The sequence below is a fragment of the Larus michahellis genome, chromosome 1 (genome assembly GCF_964199755.1).
Source record: "Larus michahellis chromosome 1, bLarMic1.1, whole genome shotgun sequence".
NCBI classification, from domain to species: domain Eukaryota; kingdom Metazoa; phylum Chordata; class Aves; order Charadriiformes; family Laridae; genus Larus; species Larus michahellis.
Window position 1 is genome coordinate 200361211 of NC_133896.1, and position 16889 is coordinate 200378099.

The 16889-nt window shown below is 39.5% G+C and overlaps 1 protein-coding gene across 7 annotated transcripts in view; it reads right to left on the reverse strand.

The window, feature by feature from the left end:
• Positions 1–16889, reverse strand: part of CDK8 (cyclin dependent kinase 8) — a 90671-nt gene that overhangs the window by 5265 nt on the left and 68517 nt on the right. For 6 of the 7 annotated variants that reach the window (XM_074568852.1, XM_074568834.1, XM_074568859.1 and 3 more), the window contains 6 exons: positions 13634–13777; positions 11591–11660; positions 10493–10565; positions 2521–2618; positions 1082–1160; positions 804–962 (listed from right to left, as the gene is read on the reverse strand). In XM_074568852.1, the coding sequence (XP_074424953.1) occupies positions 804–962; positions 1082–1160; positions 2521–2618; positions 10493–10565; positions 11591–11660; positions 13634–13777 (623 nt within the window). The remainder of the gene's footprint in view (positions 1–803; positions 963–1081; positions 1161–2520; positions 2619–10492; positions 10566–11590; positions 11661–13633; positions 13778–16889) is intronic. The other variant, XM_074568846.1, reaches the window with a different exon arrangement.

The following is a 16889-nucleotide window of genomic DNA, read 5'->3' on the forward strand; positions in this document are numbered from 1 at the left end:
CATTAACTAAAGGTTCTGTCCTTAACTGTCTTCGCCTTGATGTCTGGGAGTAATCTCATCCAAACCCACAAATTCAGGTATCATTCCCTGCGATGACTCTCAGGTATATTCCTCCTCCCGACTCCTCTGATTTCCTGATGTCTGACCATAAGCTCAAATGCAGGGAAGCATGAACACAGTTTTCAAGTTTTCCTCACGCTTTTTTCCTACGCTCCTCTTCTTCCTCACTCATTGATTGCCACCACCTCACCTGTCTCTTCAGTTCTGTAATACTGAGCTTACTCAACCTGGAATCTCCCTTGGTCTTCAAAACAGAGGTTATGACAGCATCATGTCAAGTCATCCAAAATACTTCTTGTCATCAAAATACTGTTTGTCATCCAAAATACTGCTTTCCAATCCATTTGCCCAACTAAAACTCTTCTTCAGGTTCTTATTTCACAGCTTGTTTACTGCAATATCATTTGTCTCCTACTATTACAGACTTGTTCAAACAAGGAATGGTATTTTTAGGTGATACAGAGCACAGCACAACAGGCTCCTTGTCCATAATCTGCATTCCCTAATATGAAGATAAAAAAATTATTAACTGTAACAATCTCTGATCCTAATTTCCTTACTGCTAACCTAAAGAGCATCAGCATATCAATTTACAGGCAAACTATCAACTAAATGCATCTGAAAAAAGCCAAAAAATAGCAGTTAATACTGTGACATTTACAAATTATTTTTTTTTTTTAGCTTAAAGAAACACTGCTGTAAACATGAGAACCAAATACACAATATATGAATGAAACAAATACCTGATAGTCTGAGGTCATAATAAGTCCACCTGAGGTAGTGGTAGGAGGAACAACTCTCACTTTTTTCAGTGGGGGTCCCTGTGTGTGACTGTTGTCTTGGTTCCCTGGATGACCAGTTCCGTTAGTATGGTTATTGCCCTGCTGCTGCTGCTGGTTCTTCTCAATTGTTTAAACACAAAGAAAAATTTCAACTCAAAAGCAGTACGTGAAATCACATGAAAACAGGAAATAGTGTGAAAGCCAGTGAAGCATGATGATACTGTTCTTCCAGTACTTACTTTGTCTCCTTTATCATCTGGTTCTTCTTCTGTTAAAAATTCTCGTTTTGGGTAAGGGATTTGACAACCTGCAAAAACACTGCCCCCCAAAAAAGTCTATTTATCACTGTATTAGAACAAAAGGGTTAGACCTGTAAGATTTATACTTCACCCATGCTAGTTTCAAGGTGCCTGAGCCACAGCCTAATAATCTGTAACTAATGGAGAAGTTTTCCCCATCTTACTTTCATCATATTCTAAACTTAGTAAACGTATTCACATTTACTTTTAATCTTCAGTAGTGTCTTATACACTCAAACCCCTAATAGTTTTCACCGCTTCTGGTAACTGGTGGCTGGAAAGGTGCACCACCTGTTAGATATCTGCAAGGGCACAAATCGCTATCTTAATTCAGCTATCGTGTAATTCACAATCTCAGGACTAACTGAAAATACTCCTGGAAACTCCACTGACTATTAATAAAACCACCTGGAACAAAGTTTAAAAATAACTACAAATTTAATCTGTCAATTCATATCTCATGGCCCGCATGAATTTGCTACTGCTAGTGCAAGCTAATATTTACCTGCCCTTAATCAGTAGAATGTATTTATAATGAAGTCTCTGTACACCTGTTAGCATTACTCATTGTGTATTCACATAAAAATGCCAACCTAAAAGCAGTTCTGCAAAAACAAATCATTCGCATTACAACATTAAATCACAGAGACAGGTCAGGAGCTGTTATAAATAATCCAGTAGGTTTTAGTGAAGTTATTTAATTTTTAATTAATTACTTATAAACATACATACCATATTTTATAAATTCTTCCCTAGATAATGGTAGAGAATCATACACAGGATGTACTAGTAGCTTTCCTAAAAAGGTGTACGATCATGCTCTCTGGCTAGCCTTTTGGGAGGGGGGATTAATTTTTAATGAAATCATTCATTGTCCCTAAATTTTCTTCCTTTTGTAAATCACCCTGCGCAAACAAAAAAAAGAGGCGTGTCTACGGAAAATGGATTTAAGTTGTTAAGGATGACAGCACAGAGACACAGAGTTTACTTCCCCCACCCACTGAATTAACAACAAAGGCTAAGACACAAAAATGTAAGCTAATTAGAGAGTGTCATATGGCATTCTGGAGCAGAGAAGTGGACCTGCGGGCACTTAGCAGTGGTCTACAAAGATCTGTAGCATGCATAATCAACCTGTCAGTGAATAACAAGATTAGGGCTGCGACTAATAGGATCAAAGTTCCATAAAGCGAGACACTAATAAGAATGCTACTTAATTTTAAAAACCACAAATGGCATTTTAGTGGTTATAGCTTTCTTTGGTTCTTAGAGAGTAAGTATTTAGCTCAATAGTCACAAACGTATTTACAGCAGAGAGAAAGCACGCATTTCTAAAGCATCTCTGGGTGTACTGATAGGTTAATAAACTGACCACTTACTCGGATGTGGGAAGAGGATCTTCTAAGAAATAGGGATCCTGCATAGCCTGTTCTGAGGTAATTCTCTTTATTGGATCCATAGTGAGTAATTTCTGAAGCTGCAAAAATAAAAGATAAAACATTCCACATTACCAAAATGTTTTACAGAAACTTCATTGTATTATTCCTGAAAGATGAGCTGATACAAGTGTGTCTGAACTCAAAACCCTAACCATAAATGGCATAACCACATTCTTCTCTCTTGTTAAAATAGTAACTTCATTTCCCATCAAAAAACACCTATTTTTACTTGCAAAGCCCAGGACACACAGTTAGTTCCAGTCAAAATGTTCTAGCAAAAACATTCAAAGAGTTTCCATGACGTACCAGCAGCTTTAGTCATAGAATCATAAAATAGTTTGGGTTGGAAGGGACCTTTAAAGGTCATATAGTCCAACTCCCCTGCAATGAGCAGGGATATATTCAACTGGACCACGTTGCTCAGAGCCCCATCCAACCTGACCTTGAGCGTTTCCAGGGATGGGGCATCGACCACCTCTCTGGGCAACCTGTGCCAGTGTTTCACCACCCTCGTTGTAAAAAATTTCTTCCTTCTCTCTAGTCTAAGTCTTCCCTCTTTTAGTTTAAAACTGTTACCTTGTCCTATCACAACAGGCCTTACTAAAAAGTTTATCCCATCTTTCCTGTAGGCCCCCTTTAGGTACTGGAAGGCTGCTGTAAGGTCTCCACAGAGCCTTCTCTTCTCCAGGCTGAACAACCCCAGTTCTCTCAGCCTGTCCTCATGGCAGAGGTGCTCCAGCCCTCTCATAATTTTTGTGGTCCTCCTCTGGACCTGCTCCAACGGGTCCATCTCTTTCCTGTGCAGAGGGCTCCAGAGCTGGACACCAAGTAGCGTCTCACCAGAGTGGAGTAGATGGGAAGAATCGCCTCCCACAACCTGCTGTCCACACTTCTTTTGATGCGGCCCAGGATAGAGTTGGCTTTATGGGCTGTGAGCACGCATTGTTGGCTCATGTCCAGCTTTTCAGCCACCCATACCCTCGAGTCCTCCTCTCTTCAATGGTCTGTTCACTTCCCACAAGAAGATGCAACATGCACATATTTAGCCTGATTTCTTCAACTACACTACATTTAACAGGAAGCAACATCATATCCATCTAAATTCAAGTCCTTCTTCGCAATTAATAAACAAAAGTGATTCCATGTCCATTATTGCTCATTATTTAGTATTGTCATATTAGTACAACTCCATTGTCATCCACAGTATTTTAAAGCTGTTATATGAAGTCACTCCTTAGAAAATCTTTATGCTGCAAAAGAAAGTAGTAATCAACAGGTTCAAAAAGACCACCTGGCCAGATAACTTTTTATCACCCACTCCAGTGTGTGCTTGTTTATTCTGGCAAATACAGACTCTCAGACACGTGTGTGTGCACTACATGCTGCTCAAAAGAGCAGTTGTGCAAAATCTTGAATTTTAGTTGATTTTTTGCATGACATGATGCAAAATACCCTAGAGAAGTCTTAATAAGCTGCCTCCTCCATCCAGAGCACATCAAGTCCGAGCTCTGGTGCTGTTGCACTATCAGTGTAAGACCTCAGCCTTTATCTTCGTAACAACTGATGAATCAGACATCAACTACATGAAAAAAAAAGAAGTCTTTCCAAAACACCTCTGTTGGTTAAAGACAATGAAGATAACCACAAAGTATAAATGCGCAGAAGACAAGGCAAAGCATAATGTCTTACAAAGTAGTTGAACTCAATTCAACTAAAAAAAAACAGCAAAACCTTACCCTTTGAGAAAGCACCTCTTACTCTCATTGGGAAGTATTAACAGAGGGCTAAGCAGCACACTATTTGCTGTGTTTGCTTTTTGATACCAAACTTTAAAAGAAAAAAGGCATACAAGATGCTTCAGTAACAGATAGCTGAGCAAAATTGCTAAGGTAATACACAAATGAAAATCTAAGAAAATAGAACTGACATAATCAAAGCAAAGTAAAAAATTTGTATAAAAAGATTGCTACTTAAACGGACATGTTATGAGAAATGCTTAGGATACGTAGCCAGGAGCTCCTCTAGAGTAACTTCAAATACCAATAACAGACATGAAGTCTAAATTCAGCACAGCATTAGAGACTGAAAGGTAACTCTAAAAAACATTTTTACTGTTTGTACTGTTTTTACTCTTCCACTCTCATTTTGCACCCATGTAAACATTTCAGAAGCTGCCTGGACTTCATACATTTGTCACTGCAGCATCTCAACAGTGGTTTTCAATAAAAAACACATTAGAAACATTGCGCTGTCTCCACGTGTCTGAAGATTTTTCTCCATTTTAGGAACAGCAGACCAGAGTGATTTTATTTAACTCTAGCACTGATGCATTCTAAAAGTAAGTGTTTATAATTCAAAAGGTCTGGTGTACGTTCATATACTTCTCCTCGTCCACCCAGCAGTTTTGTGGAATACAGCCGTGCTGGATAAGCAAAACATACAGGCAGAATGAGATAACCTTCAGACACTACACAGAAAAAGAAAAATACTGAGTCACAGAATCACAGAATCTTCATGGTTGGAAAGGACCCTTCAGATCATCAAGTCCAACCAAACAACCTACAATCTCTGCCACTAGAGCATGCCCTGAAGCGCCACATCTAGACATTTCTTAAACACCTCTAGGGATGGTGACTCAACCACCTCCCTGGGCAGGCTGTTCCAGTGCCTGACCACTCTGTCAGTAAAGTAATTCCTCCTAATATCTAACCTAAACCTCCCCTGCCGCAACTTCAGACCATTTCCTCTGGTCCTGTCATTATTCACCTGGGAGAAGAGGCCAACACCCACCTCTCTCCAACCTCCTTTCAGGTAGCTGTAGAGGGCAATGAGGTCTCCCCTCAGCCTCCTCTTCTCCAAGCTAAACATGCCCAGCTCCCTCAGCCTCTCCTCGTATGACCTGGTCTCCAGACCCCTCACCAGCCTGGTAGCTCTCCTCTGGACATGCTCCAGCACTTCAGTGTCCCTCTTGTACAGAGGGGCCCAGAACTGAACACAGTACTCGAGGTGAGGCCTCACCAGTGCCGAGTACAGAGGCACGGTCACTTCCCTGCTCCTGCTGGCCACGCTATTCCTGAGACAAGCCAGAATGCTTGTTGGCCTTCTTGGCCACCTGGGCACACTGCTGGCTCATGTTAAGCTGGCCATCCACCAGCACCCCCAGGTCCTTTTCTGCCGGGCAGCTTTCCAGCCACTCTTCCCCAAGCCTGTAGCGTTGCTTGGGGTTGTTGTGACCGAAATGCAGGACCTGGCACTTGGCCTTATTAAACCTCATACAGGTGGCCTTGGCCCATCGATCCAGCCTGTCCAGGTCCCTCTGTAGAGCCTTCCTACCCTCAGGCAGATCAACACTCCCACCTAGTTTGGTGTCATCTGCAGTGAGTCTTCATGTTTCACCGTAGAATAGCGTCCAAGGCAGAACTACACCATGATGTATTGTCAAAGACAATGATCTTTAAAAGAAATGCTACATGTTCAACCTATAGCTTTTTTTTTTATCATGGATCTAACAAGATATGCAGAAACTACATGTGCAAATAATATTAATTTTACATTTGCTATTCACACTTTTCTTGGGATTAAATTAACTTTTTTATGAAGATACAGTGTCATGATCTATGTCTGAACTGGTCATCTCCTTTCGCTAGCTTTTAAACGACCATACACAACCACAGTGCAGACCTCCACACTGCAGACCGCTAAAGTTAGAAAGTACATTTTCTCTCCTCAGCCTTCAGTTTTAATGGCACGGTTAAGAACATAATAAATATGTATTACCACCATCAACCCAGTTTTGTTTTCACATCATCAAGGACTCACAGTAAGTTATTTCAGCTCTCTGAGTCTGCATGTAGTCTTTGTAGAATATCGGTTTGAACAGAACGATTCTTGTTCTCTCAAACAGCTCAAAAAGCAATCCCAGGAGCCAGAAGAAAGGAAGGCAAAAAAAGAGAAAGAATTGCCAACATGCTGAAAAACATCACAACCAAAAAACATTGCAAAATTCTGGCAATTAGGTTATAAAGCTGTCCATCACATGCTGACAAGATGTGAGCAAATTTGGCCATAATCAGCAACAGAAAACAGAAACAAGAAAAATTTAATGATTGTGCAACCATTATCACACAGGGGATTAAAACTCCTATTTTGTCCCCTTGTTCGGGTGCCAGCACACAACTGAACCTTCCACTATTATTACAAATATTTTCTATTTTAAACAAAAACTTTCAATTAAAAGATCACCTGGACAAATGACATAATAAAAATGCAGTAAACTTTACAGATCAGCAATAAATGGGACAATCACTACAGCTCATGTGGACCAAAGTAACCAAATGGAAGATGAAGCATCACTCAATTAACCAGGAGCAGCAGCTGCATACCCATTTTCTAGGGCATAAACAAATAAGTAGGAAAAAAAATCAGGAAAATGAAAGCTGAAAAAAATGTAAGCTGCAAAAGCAGGAAGGGGCCAAAGTTGCCTCACGTTAACAGATCAGTTCTGCATGTGAAAAGGCACCATGTGCATGAGTGTCAGTAAAGACGGGAAAAAAAATAATCTGGTTAATTCAAGTTGGGAAATCAAAACATTTCATTTTTGGCAGTGACAACAATCCAGGATTTACTCGTCCTGGAATTATTAGTTCTGGCATGTTTTACAATAGTAGATGTAAACAAATTTTTTTTATCTGTTCTGATGCAGATAGTGAAAGGGCTGTGAGACAGCTCATGGAAGAGTAAGATCTTGGAGTACCTCTGGAAGAACTGGTACCAAGAGACTCACTGAACTTTTTCAGGCTGTGGTGGAGGGGCCCAAGAGATTCATCTGCAGTTCAGCCTACCCTCAAACAGCAAGGGTGGAAACCTAAGGCACCTTCCAATTTTGACAGTGCCTGAACAGTGTTTTAAGATGTTACTTTGTGAAGACCAGGGTTTTCAAATGGAATCTGATTTTCAGTGAATTGTTCTGACAGACAGCAGTTAGCAGAAAAATGAGAACATTCTGTTCAAAGCTAATTAACTATGAACTTCACAGTACTTCCCTCACAGTCCATTATCTATGGGAGGCAGAAAAGAACATGGCTACATCTAAACTAGTAAATACCCTGCTTTTTAGCTTGCGTGACACTGACTGACACCACCCAAATTGCACAAAGCTCGCTCTCTTGCTATCAGTTTTGTCGAGGGAAGGGGGGTAAATGCCCAAACCGGAGCGAGTGGGTGAGGCAGCAGTTGAGCCGTGTGTTCAGTCAGTGAGTCCATGCTCAAACTCACCCCCCGATCCTCTTGTTCAGTACTAACAAATGTGACCAAGGATGGAGGGGTGGTAATGGCCTGGTGAAGACCACTATTCCTTGATTTTGCATTTTAATGTAAGCACTGCTTTTTGATATAAAAACAAACATGCTGAACAAAAATGCTGAATACATTCAAACAGTTATCACCCTGTTGTGATACTGGAGTGAGAAGAGAAAACGCTGTAAGTGTTTTAAGCTATTCTCAGGTGATTATTTTGTGTCTAGTTTTGTTGTTCTATTGAAAACCATTTCTAAACTTGTAAGACTGAGAGCAGATGAGAAATTTCAGGTTCGTTTGGCCAGAGCACTCACAGCTCATAAGAGAAGCTACTTCATTCAGAGCAAGTCTTTTTATGGACCGCCAAGCCGTACAGCAAAACTTGAACTACTCACTTTTTTTTTTTTACCTGAGCTTGGTGTTAAACCAGCACACTGGAAAGTGTTGAGAAAGAAACAATTGAGGAATCGAGGGAGGAGAAAAGCACTTACGCTGCTTGAAGATGGAGTCACTGCCCATGTTATACAGGTTGTTGCATGGAAAAGGTTTTTAACCTCAGATTGCCCCGGTATGATATGAAAATCCAAAGCAACTGATTTTACTAGGCAGGACTGAGTTTTCTCAGCTATTCACCACTATTGATAATTAGCTACTTTCAGATTTTTGTAAAGCAACATAAGCTTAATTTTGAGAGCTTTAGACTCTTAATATTTCACAAGTCAAATCTGTAGGTGACAAGCAGCATGTTTGTTCTCAAAGAAGATGAAGTTAGAAAGGTAAGTACTGATGTACAGTTGCATAATTTTATGGAACACCAGCCCAGAGTGGCTGATGAGAAAGATCTGCAAATTCACTCAATTTGCTTCACTTCAGCACCCAAGGATGAGTTTTTATATCCAAACTCCATCCTACGCGAAATGTATATTCATCAGATACTTCATGTTCATTGTTTTCTGCTTATTGAATTACTTAATAATTTTTTAAAATATTATTTAAACTTTGATAGGTATTATCTACGTGCTATATCAAATATATTTCTTAAAGTATGCATTGTCATACTAAAACATAAAAGCGTCTTGGTAAATAACTACCAATGCATTTCTGAAGCTCTGTTATAAATAGCTACATGGTAAAAACCGGATTAAGTATGAGCACTTCAGTTCTTCACATCTCAACATAAACTTTTCATGCATTACATACAAATATGCAGACTGCTCAGCAGCTTCCAACTGTGCTTGAATACAAAAATCCATCAAAAATCCAATATCTCTATCCGAGAGGACTAGTTTCCTTGCTTATGTAAACACCTCTAGTATTGCACCAACTTTTAACTTTAGAGAGCAGAGACACTTCACAGTAAATGACGTGCAATGGTACAACAGCCAGGTAACTTCTTGCAATGAGTACTTGATTCAGCTGGTTACACTTTTGGTTTTAATCTGAACCTTGACTATACATTCTATTTTAGGCCGGTTGCAGTACAACCCCCATTCAAAAATGCCCACGCTGTATGCCACAAGAAGAATATTGCCTCAGAGCTGCTCTGGCTGAAGGATAAATTCCAAAATGTATATGGGTGAAAAAAGTACTGAACAGAAAAAAAAAAAGTCTGCTTAAAAACTCTGTACCAGAGAAGGTACAGCTTCCAACGACTTGAACAAAAGCCACGTGATCCTCAGACATCCAGGCCTCTCAAACATCTCCCCTTTTCTCCACTTTATTCCTCTCATCTACAAGATCAAAAAGTCTCTTTCCTCACTCCTGCCCCGCCAAATAATTCTAGCCTGAAAACATTTAACCTGAGTTGGAAATATCAAGATAAGGAGAATGTCCATTCAGAGAGACTAGATGTACTTAAATTCTTTCTTCTCCATGTATATAGATATACAGTTCATTTTAGAGACTTGAATGTTCTTTAAAACACAGAAGAACAGGCCCAATATAGCAATTTCTGAAACAACATAAAGCAGGCACTTCCAGGATTGAGCAAGTGCATAATTTTAACTGAAGTCTTCCTTAAAAAAAAAGTTATATGCTCTAGAGAGAAAAATCATTGTTGTAAGAGTTATACCTAAGAAAGCTACAAAGGATCCGTGCACCAGGAAGACATATTAAATTTTCCAAACTACATGTTCAAGTCTCAAGTTTTGTTTTTTGTTTGTTTTTTGGTTTTTTTTTTGTTTTTTTTTTTTTGTTTGTTTGAAGTCTGTAAAATGCAAGCTTAATAATATGTAAAAAATTAGGCATTTAGGATTTTTTTTAACTAAAAACCAGGCTATTAAAGTATGCAAGGCAGCAAAATGGCTAAGAGCTGCAAAACCACTGCAAACATAATTACAAACTAAACATGACTTAAAGATTGAAAATTTCTAATATACTCAACACAGAACCTAATCCAGTGAATGACTCACAGAATCAATTTATCAATGTGAGAAGAAAAAGTCGTTTTGCAATTCTCAGACTGCAGAGTATCTGTTATTCCTAACTTTATTTATAAAATAAGGTACAATACTTACAAAATAAAGTTAGTCACAGTGTACTTGACACCAACTCAACTCTCACTTTAAACTGTAACTTATATGAGGGCTTTGATTTTTTTATGTGTGCAGGAACTTACCAAGTGGAACGCCTTACTATCTGGTTTAACTTTATGTTTTTCCATATATTTGATAAGGCTGCAGTTGGTATACCTAGGAAAGGAGAAAAATGTGACATTTCTAATATGCAAATCACCGACATTGCAAAGCTTTCTTAGTAGCCACACAACATTAATAAGAACGGTTTAGTCTCCCTTGCTTACCCACTAAGCAGGGAAAAACCACAACTACCAACACCAGAGACTGCTTAAAAATCATTCAGACACTACAGAAATGCATCTCTATCTCACATGCTTGTAAAAACACAAAAAGCACACTTTTAACCACACGCAGGCAGCAAATTATCACTTGGATTTAAACTGCCTTTTAGCAATTTCACTACTATGCAGTTTCATTCTGTACATTTCTAATGCCAATAAACATGGAGATAAATACTAAGCCCATCTTAACACTCTCCTGCAATGTATAGGTTTTCTACAAGAACATCCATGAATTCCCTTTTTTGAAGAGGAGCTCAGAAATAAGGTTTCTAAACAGTTACGATAGCGTGGCAGGTGCAAGAAATGTAAGTAACAGTACAGCTCCAAATCCCTCAGCATGGAAACAAGGCAACAGCGCAGGCTCTTAAGCGCAGGCGTTAGACTCTGGCAATGTGACAGCAAAACTGAAAGGTGTTCTTTTCTTTAGCCTTCGTAAGCTACCCTAGACACCAAACCTGGCAATCACACCCACTATTTGCTGGAAACAGTATAAGGTTACCAGATCCCTTTTATGCAGCTATCACAGGAAAGTCATTTCCAGTACCACAGATCTGGGAAGAGCTGGGACAAACCGTGCTTAGCAATCTCCAGAGCTGCGCGGGTCTCACTGGCATCCCCTGCCACCTTACCATTTACAGCCTGTCTCTGGCTACTCTTCTGATGTGCACCACCTCAACAGGCCAAGTTCACCATTACAAAACTACTTTATTTTTCTTTGTTCACAATCTAAGTCATAACCATTTCATAGTCCTGGTTTGGCATCTACAGAGAAAACAGCCTCAGCTACAAGAAATTTAGGGCAAGAGGGAGAAATAAAATATGGCTTTCTTAAGAAAGCTCAACTCAAAGCAGACTTACGTGTTTCTCCGGAAATCTTTCATTAAAGTTGAATGTTCAGGCATCTTTTTTATGTCCTCCCAATCTTTATCTGCAAAATCAATATTTATTAATAATTTTTTTTCTCCCCCCCCCCCCCAGTAAAACAAAGGCTTTCCAAGTATCTCCACAGCCCTGATTTTTTTTTTTTGTCTCCTTCTCTGACCTTGCAGTTACTTATTTCTTTGTACGCCTTGGTTCATATTCCTTCCTCACCTCTTCACAATACATCTTCACAATACCAACACTTAATAGTTGTGTGATGATTAACTCAAGAACTTCAAAAAAACCAGCTGCCGGCTACACTGAAGATGACTATTATGCCCAGAAGACAGGAGAAAACCATGTCAGCCACTGTGCTTGCACCCTTCGGGGCTGTTATTTAGTTTATTCAGGTGCAGTTGTGATCTCGGGACAGGAGTACAGAAGACTCCTGCAAACACAGTCTCCCTCTAATGGATTTTCCATTCTGACAGCACTGTGTAAAAAGCTGTCTCAACATAAAAGAAATACTGTTAGCCAACAAAAGGTTAAGAAAAAGTAACATTTGCACACTCAAAGTATATTTCACCTCAACTTCTCTGTGTAGACAAAGCCTGAAATTGATTTAAAAATAAAACAAACAAAAAAAATCACTGCCAGCACGTAGCCTCAAATGTATTTATACACTGTAACTTCTGAAAACGCTCTGTGGGCAAGTAGTTTGATTCAAATCAAATCTTTACTAAGTGTTATCACAATTGCAGAACACTGAGAGATTAAAAATATTACATGAATAAATAAGACACTAATTATTGAATTATTATTTATTCAAATAAAAAAAGTCTTCTCTTTCCCCATCCCAAAGACATGTGAAACTGCTTCAAATATGGCAAGTGTCAATTAAAAAGCAAGAAGTTCGCCGCAATTAAGTGAAAAATAGTATTTCTTGTTAAAAACCAAAAGACCAAATGTACACCATTAGAGAGGATTATTTAAACTAATTGGAAAACAACTAATGAGAGTACCATGTAGCTATGTAAGCTACACAAAGGCAATGCAGAACCCAAATGAAGTAAGAAAAAAGTAAAATTCTAGGCTAAAAGAAGAAAAGGACAGCATTGCTTAAAGAAGCAGAATTAAAGGGGATTTTCAAGAAAATACAAGTACTTAATACGCAAAGGCAACACTTCCAGGAATCTCATACAGCAGTATAGAAGCAATGAAGTATACACAGGCGAAAAAAAAGTCAAAGGGAAAAATAAGAGCAACCTTAATAACAAAATTCTAGAACCACACAAACCTAAAGACCATAAAATTCATGTGATAGGAAGAAGAAAGTCCACCAGAACAGTAAAGATTATTAATAGTGAATGGACAACAGCAGGGAACACAAGCAGTGAGGAGAAAGATGACCAAAAAAGTAAAAATAAGGCCCCTGTTATTCTGACATCTGCAATCATGTGAACACTAGAAGACAAAGCATTAACTGAAAAGATGCAAGACAGCCTGTAGAAAAACAAGATATGACCAACGCTGAGGGGAAAATGCAACAAGTGATGTCCACATTGTAATACGTTTTCGTTCATGCAACCAGTTCGGAATAAAAAAATTTTCTCCATATCATGAGCTTTCTACCAAGGAGTGGGGGGGAGGGGTGTGGGGGGGAAATACCCTCCCCCACTTCCAAATGCATTTAATTTAGCATGAGTTAAACAACTGCATAATGGTCACTAAATGTATAGATTTCTGCTTGGTTTCATACAATCATCACTTTCCAAATCTATAATCAGTACTGAAGAAACACAGAAATATTCCTTCTGATTTTTAATTACCCACCATTAAACATGATCTTTTAAAACATTGGTACATGTATATGCAAAAATACCTAATGTGACCATTGGATTCTAGATTTATAACTCATGAAATAAAGATTGTGTTTGAACAGCTTTGTTGCTTTGATCAGCTGCCACCTTCACATGCAAAGAAAGCAATGGAGATACCTTTCTTTGAACAGCAGTGATAACAAAAATATACAGTATGTACCTGCAGGAAATCCCATTACATTGAATATTCTGTCCAGCTGGTCGTGGTGATAAGGATTACTAGTTTTGATATCTTCTTGTCGACAATGGAATATTGGCTCTGATGTTAGCAGCTCTGCAAATATACACCCTATGGCCCAAATATCTTTAAAAAAGGAGAACAGAAATAAAATTAAAAAATCAAATGAAGCTTTCCAAAAGCATCTTGGTGAGGCAGAATGTTAGCTTATCAGAGATAAGGTCCCTGCATTGAAAATTTCAAGTTTCTATTGTCAAAGTGCAACACTCCCATAACTTTTCCTTTTAGGTACGTGATAGAGGTACACAATTCAGTAACTACACAGGAGCTGAGAGAGTATCATACAAGTTTTGTGGTGTTTTTAAAGTGTAGTTACCATTTATTGCTGTAAAAGATTAATATGATTAAGAAAAAAAAATCAAAGGAAACTATTCAGGTAAATGTCCACACACAAAATACAAATGAAGAAAAGCCAACCAACATCTGTCCCCACCAAGAAACGTGCCTTGTCTGATCAGCCACTGGGTTTAATAAGTATTACATGACCCAAAAAATACAATTTGAAAAGCTGTGATATCGGAATAAGCCAAATGCTATCTATAAAACCTCGCGGAAAGAAAGTTGCAAGCGAATCACTCCATGCCCACATACCTCAGCCCTTTTTTGATAACATTCATTGGAGAAAAAAAAAAAAACAAACAACCAAAACACAACCAAACCAAAACCCTTTCTGTTTTAACTGTTGTGTCCCAATCTGCAAAATCAGATACCCTGAATTTTCCCAGTTGTTTTCCTGGGTTTTTTTCTAGTATATAAAATGCAATTTTTAACCTCCGTAAAGTAACGCTACACTGAGCCTTGGATGAACGAGAAAAGGTCATGAACAAGGACAAAAGAAAATGATGCAGAGAGCATAACCCCATTACTCAGTGTTTGTATACAGTCAGTTTTCATCTATGCTGGAAAAAAAAATTACATACTAAAGGCTATGACCATCCATTCAGTTTCACATGCTGCAAGCAGAAGAAAATGCCAGTAAAGTGAAGGAACATGCAAATATGATAAAAAAAGTTTAAAGGAACATATAAAGAAATGTGTTTATTCTATAAAAGAAATATAGTATTAACAGAAAAGTAAATGAAAAGACATTTAAGTCATAAACGTTAGAATTTCTGACAAAAACACTGACACAATCTTAAAAAAAATAATGGCGGAGGACTGAGGAAAGAATTTCAGGTTACAGAAACAAGAACATATATGCCGACATCCAGCCTCCACCTTTGGGCAAAGTCAGTGGGGCGCTGCAGGGGAAGTTATTTCCCCAGAAATGGTTGCCACGCTTGAACATAAAACTTTCAAACCAGCCAGCAAGAGAAAAAATTCCCAGTCCTCTTCCCTCCAGTCTCCCTCATTTCCGTGGCAAAGTTGTTCACATCCCCTAAAGGCGACCCTCCCACAGCCGCTCCTGCCCTCTGCCATCCCTCACCCCGAACTGGGAAGAGCAGAGATGGCAGAGCGAAGTCAACCGCACTATGGCAAAGCTGTTAAAATTCAGGCCGGTAAGTATGAATTAAGTGATGAGGAGGATGCAGCATTAAGCTGATGTAACTAATGCCGTCCTCACAGTGTCTGCGTTCTGTGAGGCTTTGGGTTTTTCTGGGTATGTCTGATGTAGCATCACGGCTCAGCCTGTTGCATGACTCTGATCACATAGAATCATAGAATCATTTAGGTTGGAAAAGACCCTTGGGATCATCGAGTCCAACCATCAACCCCACTCTACAAAGTTCTCCCCTAAACCATATCCCCTAACACCACATCTAAACGAGTCTTAAACACACTCAGGGATGGTGACTCCACCACCTCCCTGGGCAGCCTATTCCAGTGTCTGACCACTCTTTCTGTGAAGAATTTTTTCCTTATGTCCAGCCTAAACCTACCCTGCTGCAGCTTGAACCCATTCCCTCTTGTTCTATCGCTAATTACCTGTGAGAAGAGACCAGCACCAACCTCTCTACAATCGCCTTTCAAGTAGTTGTAGAGATGACAGTTGTAGTGATGAGGTCTCCCCCCAGCCTCCTCTTCCTCAAACTAAACAGTCCCAGCTCCTTCAATCGCTTCTCATAAGATTTATTCTCCAGGCCCTTCACCAGCTTCGTTGCCCTCCTCTGCACTCGCTCCAGCACCTCGTTATCTCTCTCATATTGAGGTGCCCAGAACTGGACACAATACTCAAGGTGTGGCCACACCAGTGTTGAGTACAGGGGGACAATCACCTCCCTCATTCTGCTGGTCACACTATTTCTAATACAAGCCAGGATGCCATTGGCTTTCTTGGCCACCTGGGCACACTGCTGGCTCATGTTCAGCCGCTTGTCAATTAGAACCCCCAGGTCCTTTTCTGCCAGGCAGCTCTCCAGCCACACTTCCCCAAGCCTGTGGTGATGCATGGGGTTGTCGTGGCCCAAGTGCAGGACCCGGCACTTGGCCTTGTTGAAGCACATTCCATTAGCATTGGCCCATCGATCCAATCTACCCAAGTCTCTCTGTAGAGCCTCCCTATCCTCATGTAGATCAACACTCCCGCCTAGCTTCGTGTCATCTGCAAACTTGCTGATGATACACTCTATGTCCTTATCAAGGTCATCAATAAAGATGTTAAACAGAAATGGTCCCAACACTGCGCCCTCAGGGACACCACTTGTGATCGGCCGCCGGCTGGATTTAACTCCATTGACCACCACTCTTTGGGACAGCCCATCCAGCCATCTCACTACTTCAAGCAATTCCTATTCGCACTTGTGCTTTGAAAAAGACTGAGACTAAAATGTGGCTTATTTTTACAGCGTAGTTCCAGTGCAGCCAATATATTCTCCATTCTGTACATTCCTTAGATCGTGTATGTATTACACTAGGTAAAAACCTCTACAATAAAATCAATGCACTGTGCCTCATCATCATATGGATTCTATTAATAGTTCAAAGATACATCCATATTTTGTACAATCTCTAACAGCACTTACAAAAATCTTGTGTGAAAGCCATATAAAATTACATTGCATCGCAGGGCATCTGCAGCCAAAACCCAGAAATATTTCATTCCTACATCTAGCCAGAGACCATAGTAAACTAAACAGTTTGTCAAAGTTTAGTATTTCCTTAAAAATCAGTAACGTACCTTTAACTCAGCTACTCTCCTTTGTCCTATTTATCAATGCTTCAATATTTGGGTACGCTT